This window comes from Calypte anna, chromosome 11 (assembly GCF_003957555.1).
Source record: "Calypte anna isolate BGI_N300 chromosome 11, bCalAnn1_v1.p, whole genome shotgun sequence".
In the NCBI taxonomy this organism is placed as follows: Eukaryota; Metazoa; Chordata; class Aves; order Apodiformes; family Trochilidae; genus Calypte; species Calypte anna.
The window spans coordinates 18,726,882-18,740,775 of record NC_044257.1 but is presented as its reverse complement, the minus strand read 5'-3'; the positions used below and the strand labels follow the sequence as shown (position 1 = coordinate 18,740,775).

General features: G+C 55.1%; 2 protein-coding genes across 7 annotated transcripts in view; both read right to left on the bottom strand.

Moving 5' to 3' along the window:
• Nucleotides 1–764: 764 nt before the first annotated feature.
• Nucleotides 765–3,736, bottom strand: IL17C (interleukin 17C). Its single transcript, XM_030457554.1, has 3 exons — nt 3,695–3,736; nt 1,775–2,094; nt 765–1,091 (listed from the first exon to the last, which is right to left on the bottom strand). Exons 1-3 carry the CDS (start codon nt 3,695–3,697, stop codon nt 842–844), a joined length of 573 nt encoding a protein of 190 aa, XP_030313414.1. The 5' UTR covers nt 3,698–3,736; the 3' UTR covers nt 765–841.
• Nucleotides 3,737–6,302: 2,566 nt separating this feature from the next.
• ZC3H18 (zinc finger CCCH-type containing 18) overlaps nt 6,303–13,894 on the bottom strand; it is a 43,830-nt gene continuing 36,238 nt past the window's right edge. For 4 of the 6 annotated variants that reach the window (XM_030457842.1, XM_030457838.1, XM_030457840.1 and 1 more), the window contains 6 exons: nt 13,429–13,581; nt 11,237–11,397; nt 10,406–10,599; nt 9,226–9,322; nt 7,490–7,586; nt 6,303–6,640 (listed from right to left, as the gene is read on the bottom strand). In XM_030457842.1, the coding sequence (XP_030313702.1) occupies nt 6,442–6,640; nt 7,490–7,586; nt 9,226–9,322; nt 10,406–10,599; nt 11,237–11,397; nt 13,429–13,581 (901 nt within the window). In that variant the 3' untranslated portion in view covers nt 6,303–6,441. The remainder of the gene's footprint in view (nt 6,641–7,489; nt 7,587–9,225; nt 9,323–10,405; nt 10,600–11,236; nt 11,398–13,428; nt 13,582–13,894) is intronic. The other 2 variants (XM_030457843.1, XM_030457839.1) reach the window with 2 other exon arrangements.

Below are 13,894 nucleotides of genomic sequence, written 5' to 3'. Positions count from 1 at the left end.
ACACGGTCACACTAAGGGCTCCACGGGAGCAGGGGGGGGGGGTCTCAGTACCCGGGAAGGCATCTCAGAGCCCGGGGCGGGATCTCAGAGCTCGGGGGGGCGTCTCAGTGCCCTATTTGGGGTCTCAGAGCCCGAGGAGGGGGTGTCTCAGAGCCCTAGTGGGGGTCTCAGTGCCCGGGAAGGCATCTCAGAGCCCGGAGGGGTGTCTCAGAGCTCGGGGAGGGGTCTCAGTGGCTGGGTGGGGGTCTCAGTGCCCGGGTGGGGTCTCAGTGCCCTATTTGGGGTCTCAGAGCCCGGGGAGGGGGTGTCTCAGAGCCCTATTTGGGGTCACAGTGCCCGGGGGAGGGGTCTCAGTGCCCAGGAGGGATCTCAGAGCCCTAGTGGGGTTCTCAGTGCCCGGGTGGGGGTCTCAGTGCCCGGGTGGGGGTGTCTCAGTGCCCGAATGGGGGGGAGGAGGGGTCTCAGAGCCCTCGTGGGGGTCTCAGAGCCCGGGGAGGGGTTCTCAGAGCCCTAGGGGGGATCTCAGAGCCCGGGTGGGGGTCTCAGAGCATGGGGAGGGATCTCAGAGTCCTAGTGGGGGTCTCAGTGCCCTATTTGGGGTCTCAGTGCCCGGGGAGGGGTTCTCAGAGCCCGAGGAGGGGTCTCAGCGCCCGGGTGGGGATCTCAGTGCCCTAGTGGGGGTCTCAGTGCCCTATGTGGGGTCTCAGCGCCCGGGTGGGGGTCTCAGTGCCCCATGGGGGGGGTTCAGAGCCCGGGGGGGGGATCTCAAAGCCCGATGTGGGACTCTCAGTGCCCGGGGGGGTCTCAGTGTCCGGGGGGGTTCTCAGAGCCCGGGGGGGTCTCAGTGTCCGGTGCGGGGCAGGACGCAGGTGCAGCCCACCGGCACCCTGATGTAATCCACCTCGAAGGTGACGAGCCCCGTGGCGCTGGTCCGAGGGCAGGGTTTCCGTCTCAGGACCATCATGGTCTGGTGGATGGCTACCGAGTTGAGGGACGTGGTCTCCCGCCCCGTCTTGACGTCCACGCAGCCGCTGCAGAGGCACTCGGCGAACGCCAACTTGCGTGGGTAGCGGTTCTCGTCCTCGTCGATGCTGTGGAGGGAGGAGGGGACATGAGGAACCCCGGCAGTGAGACCCTTCCCCTCTGTCGCCCCCCCTCCCCACTCCCGAGTCCCTCTCTGCTGGGATCAACCCCTCGGGAATGAGCACAGGGGGTGGGAAGTGCTGGGTGAGATGTGCTTGAGGGGAAACTGAGGCACAGGGCAGCAGACAGCACTGGGGTGGGGGGATACACAGTGAGCCCCTTCCCCTGTATCCCCCCCGTGCTGGGATCAACCCCTCCGGACGGGTACTGGGGATGCACCTGGGAAGTTGCAGGTGAGAGATGCAGGGGGGAAACTGAGGCACAGTGCAGCAGCCTACACTGGGATGGGGGGGACACACACAGGGCCCCTTCCTGTGTCCCCCAGGTCACCCGTGCTGGGCTCTGTCTCTCTCTGGAATAGACACCAGGGATTTCTTGGGAAATGGTGGGTGAGGGGTGGCCGGGGTGGGGAAACTGAGGCACGGTGCAGCAACAAGCAGCAGGGTCAGGGTGTGTGCGGTGGGGGGGGGCTCAAGCAGCAACTCCCCCTCCCCATTCCTCCCCTGCCGGGACCAACCCCTCCCGACCATGCAGCGGGGATGCCCCTGGGAAGCAGCAGCCGTGGGATGCTGGGGAAGGGGAAACTGAGGCAGGGTGGGGTTCCCGGGTCGGGAAGGGGGGGGGCACTGACCGGTATCGCCAGGGGGAGATGGAGCGCTCGTTGTGCTCGCTGTGGAGGCCGACGCGGAGCTGCAGCGCGGGGCAGGCTCCTTCCCGGTGCCGTCGGTGCCGTCGGTGGCTCCCGCCGTGTTCCTGCAGCCGCTCCAGGTGCGGTACCAACTGGACCGGCCCCTGGTGGTCCCAGCGCAGGCTGCGGCCCAGCAGGTGCGGGGGGGCTTCGCCTTCCCCCAGCTCAGCCGCCCCGTAGCAGTGAGGATGATGGGGTGGGGGGCGACGCAGGCTGCGGCACAGCCCCAGGGTGCTCAGCAGCACCAGGACCCCCAGCCAGCCCTGCGCAAGAGAGAGGGTCAGGGAGGGGGCCCTACCCCCAGCACCCACCCTGGGGACACACGGCCCCCCCCCTCCCGTCACCCCGAACGCGTCCCCACCCCCCCGCGGGGTTCTGGTGGGGTGAGGGCAGCACACGGACCCCGAAAGCTCCCACGGAGGAGCAGCAAAATGGACCCTCACACCCCCCCCCCCGAGGATGCAGCACGCGTGTTCCCAGGCAGAGCACACCTGTAGTGCACACACACACACCTGGAGGTGTGTGGAGATGTATGGATATGTATGGATAGGTATGGATAGGTATGGATAGGTATGGATGCAGCTGGGCACAGGGTGTCAGAGCCAGCACATGTGCATGGGGAGAGTCCCAGCAAGTGTGCACAGCCCTTGTGCAGGGCATAAGCACATCCATACCTATATATCCATATCCATACCTATATATCCATATCCATACCCATTCCATACGTTATATATCCATATATATATATACATATACACGTACACATCCTCCCCAAGCACACCCAGACACGGACACACACCTGTACACACACCCAGACCTCAGCCCCTCTGCATCTGCACCCCCCCAGAGAGCCAGGACCACGTGTGCACAGACACTCGTGTGTGTGCACACAGGTTCCCAGCTCACACGTGTGCACGCAGACACACACACACACACACACACACGTGTGCCTGTGCACATACAACCCAACCAGCCCTTCAAAGGGGGGTGACCCCTGCACCCCTCACCCCAGCACACCCACGTGCGTGTGCAAAAGACCCCCCTAAAGTCCCCCCGCTCCCCAGCACGCCCACGTGCACCCCAGCCTGACACCAGCACGTGTGCAGCCACGCTCACATCGTGCATACGCGTGGCACGCAAAGCCCTCTCCCGTGGAAATCCCTGCACACACACACACACACACACACACCCGTGTAAATCCCTGCACACACACACACACACACACACACACACACAAGTGTAAATCCCTGCACACACACACACACACACACACCCGTGTAAATCCCTGCACACACACACACACACACACAAGTGTAAATCCCTGCACACACACACACACACACACCCCCGTGTAAATCCCTGCACACACACACACACACACACAGACACCCTCCCGTGGAAATCCCTGCACACATACACACACACACACACACACACAAGTGTAAATCCCTGCACACACACACACACACACACCCCCGTGTAAATCCCTGCACACACACACACACACACACACACTCCCGTGTAAATCCCTGCACACACACACACACACACACAGACACCCTCCCGTGGAAATCCCTGCACACATACACACACACACACACACACACACACACGTGTAAATCCCTGCACACACACACACACACACAGACACACACACACAGACACACACACACAGACACACACACAGACACACACACAGACACACGTGGAAATCCCTGCACACACAGACACACAGACACACAGACACAGACACACACAGACACACAGACACACACACGTGGAAATCCCTCCACACACACACACACACACACACACACACACACACAGAACCCCCCTCCAAACCAACCCCCCCCACAGCGTTACCATCCGTGGGGCGTCGAGGGCGCCTGCTCAGGTGACACCGGGACACACGAGGACACACGAGAACACACGAGGACACACGGGGACACACGGGGACACTTTTTCCCCTCCCTCCCTCCCCCCCTCCTCCTGCTTCCCCCGGGGACAGCGAGAGGTCGAGCGTGTGGCAGCTCCGGCGCCGCCGCCGCCTTTATATAGCGCAGGGGCAGGTGATGTGCACACACACCTGGAAACTCCAGCTCCCCGCTGCCTTTCCTCCTCCCCGCAGTAACTTCCTTCTCAGCTCCCCACGAGGATTCCAACCCCGGAAAATACAAATTAAAAAAAAATAAAAAATTAAATAAGTAAATAAATAAATATTTCAAGACTTTTTCTTTTCTTTCTTTTCTTCTTTCTTTCTTTCTTTCTTCTTTCTTTCTTTCTTTCTTTCTTTCTTTCTTTCTTTCTTTCTTTCTTTCTTTCTTTCTTTTCTTTCTTTCTTTCTTTCTTTCTTTCTTTCTTTTCTTTCTTTCTTTTCTTTCTTTCTTTCTTTCTTTCTTTCTTTCTTTCTTTCTTTCTTTCTTTCTTTCTTTCTTTCTTTCTTCTTTCTTTCTTTTCTTCTTTCTTTCTTTCTTTCTTTCTTTCTTCTCTTTCTCTCTTTCTCTTTCTTTCCATCTTTCTTTCCATCTTTCTTTCCTTCTTTCCTTCTTTTTTTCTTTCTTTTTCTTTTTTCCTTTTTTTTCTTTTTTTTTTTTCCAAAATCGGGATGTTTTTTTTCACGAGGGAGATAAAGAAAGGTGGGAGACCTTGGGTTGCTCTGATGGGATGGGTGTTGGGAATGGTGGGGGGGGAGAAAGGGTGGATGGGTGCCCCCCTTGGGATTCCCTGGGCACCCAGCCCCCAGTCCCCCTCCCCAACAAGCCAAAACCTTGGAGACCACCCCCGCAGCCCCCCAACCTCCCTGGAGATGACACCCCGGTGCCCCAAGCTGTGATCCCAGCCCTGACCCCGTTGCGTAAGCCCCGGTGGTGATATCACCCATCACGTTCTGCCCGAGCAGAAATCCCAAATTGGGCAACCCTGGAAGGAAAAAAAAAAAAAAAAAGAAAAAAAAAAGAAAAAAAAAAGGCTGCAGGGCTGCGATTAAACTCCCTCCCTTCCTCTCCACCCCTCCCCTGCCCAACCTCTGATGCTCCAAGCACAGAGATGTCCCCGCGGTGTGGAGGTTCAAAGGCAGGGTGATGGTGCTGAGGAGGTGGTGGGACCAGACGAGCTGGTTCAGGGACGAGCAGAAGTGGTTTGGGGTTTTTAGTTTGTTTTTTTTTTTTTTTCCCTCCTCCCTCCTCTGCTCCTGATCCCACACGGAGCTTCACAACCCCCCCCCACCACCACAGCTGGGGGTCACCATCAGCCCCCAAATCCCCCCCCCAGCACCTTGGGTGTGGAGTTTTTTCCTTTGGTGGGAAAGGATTTGGGATCCTTATCCCCACAGTGACCCAGTATAGGACTGGGGGTCCAGTGACAGGACCACCCTTTGGTCTTTTTAGGGTTGGAGCAGATGATCCTTGAGGCCCCCTCCCAACCTGACACTTTACCAGAGATTTGTACCCATTTGGATGGTGACTTCAGAGGGTCAGGGGGACAAAGCAGACAGAACAACCCATGAGGGGTGCAGGGACCCCACAAATCACCCCCAGACTGGCTCCAACCCAGCACAGTCCCACAGCGCTGCCATGTTACCAGTGGGATACTGGTTTGATGCTGGGTGCAGGGAGTTGGAGGTCCCACAGCCCTGGGAGGGGGCAGAGTGAGGGGACCTGGTGCTGCCCCAAGGGATGTGGGAGCTGTGGGGGCAGCAGGATGGGGGGCAGAATCATCAGGGAAAACCAAACTGCACAGCCCCAAGGTTGAGGAGGGGGAAGGCACAATGAGACCCCTCCAAGGGAAAGGGAAAAAGAGAGAGGAGCAGAGAGAGGAAGAACTGGTTATCAAAATACTTTATTTCAGGGAGGTCCCTCCAAAAAAAAAAAAAAGAAAAAAAAAAAAATAAGAGGGGGGGGGGATGAGAAAAATAAAAGGAAAAAAAGAAAAAAAAAGGACCCTCCTTGTTAGACAGACATCCCCACAACACCTCCAGGGCTCCTCAACATCAACTCAACCAATCTGCTGCTTCCAATAAAAGCCAGGTCGTTTTCCCAATCAGCCTTTCCTCAAGAATATATATATATATATATACTTTTGTTCCTGGGGCAGGGGGGGAAGGGCAGAGGGGGGAGGTGGTGATGATGTTTTGCCAGTAGTTCACAGGAGTTTTCGGCTCTCTCTTGACACAGTAACTAGAACTGCAGGGCTGCAGACACTCGACACACAGCAGGGCTATCTAGGAGAATACAACTCAAGGCTAGCAAAGAGAAGGGCAAGAGAGAGGAAGAGGAAGAGGGAGAGCATCCGACAGGGCTGGAGTCCTCTGTGCACAATTTACACTGCAGAACCAGGAGCTTTGGTTCCACTCAGGGAGCGAGGCTGACAAAAAGAAATTCAGTATTTTTTTTTTGTGTGTGTTTTGTGTTGTTGTTGTGGGTTCTTTTTTTTGTTTGTTTGGTTGGGTTTTTTTTTGTGTGTTTTTTTTTCCGTTTTGTTTTTTGTTTATTAAAAAGAATGGCAGCCAAAAGAAAGACAGAACTGCAAAATCCCAAAGTGGCTGCTTTTACACTATTTATAAAAAGATGAACAGTCAGCACGGGGCTGCCCCCCCGCAGGGCACACACACACTATACTTTTCCTGGGATTTTGGCCCGTTTCCGAGCGATGGCATCTTCCACTGCCTTCAGCTGCTTCAGGAGCTCCTCCCGTCGGGATAGGGTGCTGGATTTACCCCCCTTGGCACCCCCGGGACCCGGATCAGAAGCTTTGCCTGGGACACTTGTGACTTTGCTGGAGCTCTTGGACTGAGGTGAGAGCTGGCGTTTCCTGAAGGGAGGGAAGAGGGGGAAAAACAAAACAAAAAAAAAAGAGAGGAGAAGGTTGGTGACAACCAAACCAAACATCACAGGCACAGCCTTAACCCTATGGATGCCCCAAGGAAACCCAACGGGGCCTCAACCACACCTGGGCAAAGCCACCCTGTGACACTGCCACCCTCAGTCAAGGACCAGGGATGTCCTGGAAAGGCTCAGGTTCCTCTTTAGGGTTAGAAAAGAACACCTGAGGGCCTGCAGAGGGCTGTGGCAGCCAGGGTTAGGTTTTGGGTTGGGAAATTAGGTTTGGGTTCTGTTCTGATCCATGGAATTCGAGGCTTGCTGGCACCCTAGGGTGGGGAGAGGGATGATACAAGTCCTGCTGGCTGAGAGACACAGGGGTGTGGGGCAGGGCTGTGTCCATCTGCTCAGAGATCCTCAGAGAGATGGCAAAAATACCCTGGCTGCAGGCAAGGAGGTACAAGGAAGCTCTGGGTGTGCTGCAGGAGCTGGGCAGCAGGTGAAGGAGTTGGACATTTTCTCTCTTATTTGGTCCTGGCATGACTGAGCCTGCACCTAACCCTGTTGTCTCCTCTTGCTGGGACTGACCTCAAGAAAACCCCCAGGCTCCTGCTCGTTTTCTGAGCTGGAACAGCTTCACTGGTGGCTTCCAGGTGAACCTGAGCACCTCTGGCTCCTGCCCAGGAAGTTCCCTGCCCTTCCTCTGTCTGTGCCTCCATGACAACTGGAAACTCCAGCCAGAGAGCTTCAGAGATGCCCCGAGAGGAGGGACTGGACTGCTGGAGAAGCAGGAGCCCCAGCCTGGCCCCCAAGAGCCCCGTGAGAAGCAGCAGGCACTGACCTATCTGTCTGAGCAGGGGAAGGTTTTGGGTTCTGGCCCCTCTGTCGCTCCTGCTTGGGTGATGAGAGCCTCCCAGCTGCTTTCCTGTCACGAGAGCCTGAGGGGAGAAGAAAAAAGTTGAGATGTTCCTGCTTCTCACCGAGGTACAGCTCTGCCCACCCTGCCCACAGGACCATCTGGAAGGATGCTCCCTTCAGACTGACCCCAGAAAAGGAACTTCTTGGTGTGCAGCTCATCTTCAGGAGGAGCAGCAAACTGTCCAGGCCTGGAGGGAGCCAGGGGGCAATCGCAGGGCAGCATCACCCTCAGGTTTGTTCAGCAGGGGCTGAACCCTTGTGCCCTGCCCTGGGGTCTTGCTGGGGTGGAAATCCCCCCAGGGTCCTGCAGCAGTGTGTTCCAGCCTTGCTGCTGTGGCTATCAGAGGGGCAACTGGAGCTGCAGAGCCCACGCCAGGCAGGTGACAGAAGGGGGAAGCAAAACTCCGCTGAGACACAGGAGCCAAGGGCAGGTTTGCCCCTGGGGGGTGAGGCTGAGCCACCTCCAAGGCCTTGTGTCCCCTTTGCTTAAAAAAAAAAAGAGTTCTACCACACAGCCAGCAGATAAAGTACCCAACTCCATCTACAGACCTATCCAAGCAGCCCAGTTTGCCAGGCTTTCTGTTCATTCATGCCTGCAGCTCAGCAGGAGCTGTGAACTGCATCCCAGTGAACCTTCACCCTCACCCAGCCCCTTCCTGCTGCCTTTCCAGGAGTCAAATGCAACCAAGCTGGTAGTGGCCAAGTTGGGTTTTGGTTGGTTGTGTGGTGGTTTGTTTGTTTTTTTTCTTTCTTTCTTTTTTTTTCTTTTTCTTTCTTTTTTTTTTTTCTGGCTGGCACCCAGAGTCAACAAGATACACCTACAGCTGAGACAACAGGGAAAACAACCTCACGTGGCTGTGCTGCCTTCTACGTCAAAACCAGGCACCTCTGCCCACTGACCCCCCCCTGCTCTGGCTTCTGGCCAGGGCTGGGCCATGCTGGCATTTAAGGTCTGCTTGCTGGGTTTTCTGAGGTGCTGCTGAAGTCTGTGGCAAAGGAGAACCCCTGGAAAGCCTGGGTCCTTCTAAACATAGGGGGCTGTGAGGTTGTGCCACAGGCCAAGAGAGGAAATAGTCTCATTCTGCAGGATGGGTGATCCAGCAATGGCTGCAGCCACCCCAGAGCCTGGGCAGCCCTTCCTGAGCTGTGGAGGACTCAGATCCAGTGCAATCCATGGAAATAGAAGGCAGGGAAAACCCCAGGATACTGTAAGGGAACACCCTGTGACTTCTCCAGCCTCATCCAACCTGAGCAGAGACCTGGGGGCTGCTGTCCCCACAGAGATGAGCACCCAGTGTCTCCAAAGCCAGGGCTGCTGCTTATTTTTTTTATTTTGCTGTGTGGATTCAGAGAGCCAGAGTGGAGCCCAGGCAATGTGCACCAGATGACAGCAAGGTCAGGCCAGGCTTGGGGCTGACCTCACCTCCTTTACTTCACAGCCCCCAGTGTCCAACCTCCACGGTGGCTTTTTGCAGCAGGCCAGCTAATGACACCTGCCTTATCTGGTGGCAATCACACCCCCTGAGGTTTTGCAAGGATATATGGCCTGCAATTAACCTCTGCAGCCAGTGGGCTCTTGCAGCAGAGAGACTTTTCCCGGGACATTTGTGGCTGGAGCAGTGCCTGGAGCAGGAACCCAGCCAAGCTGGGCTGTCTCACCTCTGTCAGGAGACAGGTTGGCCCGTTTGGCTGGAGGAGAGGTGGGCCTGTCCTTGTCTGCTGGCTCATATCTCTTCCTGCTTCCTTTGTCAGCTGCCTGCAATGGAATTAAAACAAAGACAAGGGAGCTGAGCAGACACTTCCCTCTGGGGAGGGAAACGGGCAGAGATTTCCCCAGGCTGGCTCACCAGCAAGGCTCCCATTAAACTCTTTGTGCATACCAGTCCCAACCATCACCACCACCATGTAATTCCCCCACCACCAGAAGCAAACAGCAACATCCTCCAGCCCTGGGGGCTCACACTGTCCTGCTGTTTCACAGGCTCTTTTCAGAACGCCCAGAAATGGGAAAATAACAGCGTTGGGTAGGAGTTTGGTTAGTTTTTTTTTTTTTTTTTTTGGCAGCACCAAAGCTAGCACGTGTGAGAGAGGCATGAGGAGCTGTGCTTGCTGCCAGGATCTGAGCATGCCAGGCAGTGGTTATGTGTAATTGCACACTCCTCCCCAGGGAGCATGCTTCACGGGGGTGATAAAGGCTCCTGACGTCACAGCACAGGGAAGTAGAGAAAACTTGTGGCCTCAGACTGCAGTGGGGAATTTGGGCTGCCAGAAAAACAAACAAACAAACAAACAAAAATTTAAGGCTTCAAAACCAGGAACTTAATAAAAAAAGCCACGTGACTGAGGCCAACACCCTGCTCTGGCTCCGAACCCCACGAGGCTGAACTCTCCCATGTGCTCTGGGCTGCAGGCTCAGCTGAAGGCACCCAGCTGGGCTGTGGGGCTCAGTGCTGAGGGGGGATGAAGAGCCAGGCTCCCCTTGGCAAGCCCAGCTGCTGGCAGGCACCCAGGGGAGGAGAGGAAACCTCCACTTTTACCTCCTGACTCAGTTAGTGACTTGTCAGCAGTTCCCTCTGGAGGTGGCTGGGAGGAGGGGAGCTGGCTGGGAGGATGCTTCCAGTGGGACTGGGCTGCAGCCTTCCAGAAAGCATGGAAGAGCCCTTGAAGCTGCAGGAATGTGCCCCAGGGGAGCCCGCCAACACAGTCCCAAACTCAAGCCACCACAGGGTGTGTGTGCTGCCAGACTGGTTCTGTCTCCAGCCCAGCTGCAGACTTAACAGCCCCCCAGCATCCTCCAACCCGGCCTGGGCAGAGGGAATGGCACCCCCCTGCCTCTCACCTTATTCAAGAGGGTCAGTTTGATCTCTTTGTGAGCACTGAAGCCTCCCTGAGCCTGGGGGCCTGAGGGCTGCTGGCTCTGAAGGAGCTGCTGTGATTTGCTGCCCTGGGAGGGCTTGGCTGATTTCAGGAGCTGAGCGGGCACATCTCGTTTCCTCTTCTCCTCTTTAGCACTGTCTTCTTTTTTTGACTTTCCTGTTGAAACCAGAGGGCAGAGGTAGTGACTTGTGACCCATTCCTTTCCCCTGCCATCCCCTTTGGAGGGCAGGGCAAGAGGATGCTGCTCCAGGAGTGGAAAATAAAAAAAAAAAAGCCCAAAACCCAAACCCCACAGCAGTTAGCAGAGCACATGGCCCCAAGGTTAAATGATTCCAGAAACCAGAATTTCCACAGAGAGGATGCTCAGTGCAAAGACAAACACAAAAGGCTCTTCCCACCAACTCTGCTAGAGTCTAAATGAGCAGAGGAAGAGCAACACGATGCTGGAGTTATCCAGAAGATTTTCAGGAAAGAAAACAAGGTACAAGAGGGGGCATCAGGCCAGTCTTCCAAGCAGGTGAAGGTGTCCTCATGGCCAGAGACACACGGATGGAGGGATGTGATGGGTATTTGCTCCCCAATCTCTCTCTCTCCATGATCTCACCCTCTCAAGATGAACCCTCTGGGCTCCTCCAGTCTGCACCACCCCCAAGTGTCTGTCTCTGCTCCACCAGCTCCCTGGTGCCCATGGTCTCTCCAGGCCAGCCAGATGCAGGTCTCTGCTCTTCCCCTCCCCTTGCTTTTCCCCAGGACCCCTTAAGTTCAAATAAAATAAGCAAACCAAACCAGTTACCTCTACCTTTCTTCTGCTGGGCTGGGGTGGGGGATCGGGAGCTGGCTGAGGAGACAGGACTGGCCAGGTCTGCATACATGTCCTCAGAGTCAGCACTGCGCACGGAGCTGCTGCTGGAGGAGGCACTGGAGACAGAGGAAACGCTGCTCACACTCAGGGACCTGCAAAGAACCAAGAGCCAGTTACAGCCAGGAAGGCAGCAAGGACCAGGCAGCTCTCAGACACCTCTGTCTGAATCCCCCTGAGCTGCACGGGATGCCAGAAAGTCCTTAAGGCAGGAGACAACCCGGGGAGATAAAGCAGACATCTCCTGGGGCGAAGGGAAGGTGAAAAATCCCAAGCCTGGTTAGGTGCAAGTCTAGAAAGTAGTGTTTGTAAATAAAGAGGATTAAGGCAGAGTGTGAACTGGTCACTGTTTCCTCAGGTAAACAAGCAGTGAAAGCAGAGTGTGTGCTTTCAGGCACAGGCTGGTGTTAGGGCTCAGGGTTCCCTGGCAATGTTCTTGTTGTTTGGCACATAGTTACTGATGTGGGCTTTAAAAGCCCTCAAGTCCTACAGCCCACAGCTCCTGCCCAGCTCCCTGGGGTACAGGAGAGCCCAGCTGGCTGGTTTGAGGATGCACAGACTGTCAGAACTGATAATGACAGGGAAGATGGCTAGAAGATGAGAGTCTTCTAATAGTGCCTTGCAGATGGCTATCTCCTGATGGATTCCCAACATTAAAACCACCAGACCATCACTAGAGAAAGGAAAACTTTCTACTTAGAAATGTTATCAGACAAAAAACCCAGGGCTGTGCATCAGCCTTCCCTCTGGGGGCACACCACAGCTTTCCTATACTGAAGCAGCTCCAAGAAAATCCCAGCTAGCTTGGATCCCCCCACAGGCCCAGGCTCATGCTGACTGCAGGAATACTCCAGCAACCTCTCCAGCAGGTTCTGCAGGTCACATCAGCTTCTCTGCTCCAGAGATTGCCCTGCCAGCAAGGCCCAAGCTGGCTTTGCTGGAAGCCAGCTTGAATACAACTGGTTGGGCTGTGGCAGCTTGGGCACAGACAAGCCCTGGAAAGAGCTGCAGAGTTGCTACCTGCTGCTATCCTGCCAAGAGATGAGTTTTGAGAGGTCTCATCAACAGTGACTGGGTGAGGCTGGAACTCCTCTTCCAGGAAAGCTCCAGGCTACAAGGTTGTGACAGCAAACCTACTCTGGGTAAAGACTATTCCCTATGTTTGCTTTTTTTTTTTAACTCCCCACATCACTGGAAAAGCATCAAGCACAGCCCTGCTGCCACACAGCTAACACCTACCTGGAGTTTTCCCCATCTCCTCCCCTCTAGCCCCATGTGGCAGCACAGGGCCAGTGTGCTGGAGAGCTCTCCCAGCCTCTTGCATCACCCCTGCCTGATCTGATGAATGGGACAAGCACGTAGTAAACAAGTTTGGATTTCCCTAAAATAATGCGGATGTGGAGCCTTGCTCACAGAGTTCAGACACCTGGGTTCCTGCTGCCCAGAGCCAAGTCCTACTTAATCCACTTGTTTTATGCTACAGATCTACTTTGAAAGTTCTATGGTGGGGAAGCTGCAAAGCTGCCTGTGAGGATTCAGGGATTCCTGGGTGTGAAGGCATGCAAAAAAACCCCCCCAAACCTGACAAAAGCCTCGCCAAGGGTTTGTTTCATGACTCTGCTGCAAGGAGTTGGGAGGTCAGAGATCCCACAGACTAACAGCCATGGAACTTGGCACTTGGGGCTAAACACAAAGGGAACTGGCCATGCAACTCCACCACCAAAGTCAAAATATCATTAGCTGGGCCTTTTAGGCATCTTCCAGACCCAAGCATCTTCCCTAAGGACCTTGAGTGACCTGAAGAGCAAAGCTCCATAGCCTGAAGCCATTACTTTGTGAATAAATTAGGATGTGGCAGCACCCTGGCCATAAGGGTCACAATTTAGGTAAAAATGGGACAGTTTGGCACAAAACCACACATTATTTCCTTGAATAAGCCACGAGGACACTACCAACATTGTACTGCTGTGCTGATTCAGGATTCAGAACACCACACACACACAGAAATAATCTTGTTTCACATCCCAGTGACCTACAGCTGCTGCTACTCCTAGGAGAGAGTGTGAGGATAAGAACAGTTAGATCCTCCTACTTCAAAAAAGGTTGAGAAGGTTGAAGGCTGTTACCTGGATTTCCTGGACCCAGATGGGGAGTGGGAAACTGAGGCAGAGGATGATCTGGAATGAGATCTGGAGAGAGACCGGGACAAGGACCTGGAGCGGGAGCTGGAGCCGCTGTAGCTGCTGGCGCTGCCGCTGATGCTGCCACTGAGGGTCCTTCTGCAAGACACCAAACACCTCATCCTCACCTGGCTCTGCTCCTCTGGGCAAGGGGGGTTGGAGGAAGCAGCTTTGGGACAGCTGGAGTGTGATGCTGTTGTTGTCCTGCAGGGTTTGCAGGAGGGGTGATTTGCACATGGAAGTGTTTCAGAGAGGCTCCTCTCAAGCCCGGGTTCCCAGCCTGCAGGACACCTTCCCCAGCACTGGGTGCTTCATGCAGGACTGAATAAAAGGCAGGCAAAGAGTCATGGAATCATTTTGGCTGGAAAAGACCTTTCAGATCATCGAGTCCAACTGTTAACCCAGCACTGCC

Excerpts from the sequence above, each read along its gene's own strand:
- IL17C (XM_030457554.1), bottom strand. Across the intron at positions 1,092-1,774 it reads ATCTCCCCCTGGCGATACCG|CATCGACGAGGACGAGAACC; the intron begins GTCAGTGCCCCC and ends CTCCCTCCACAG.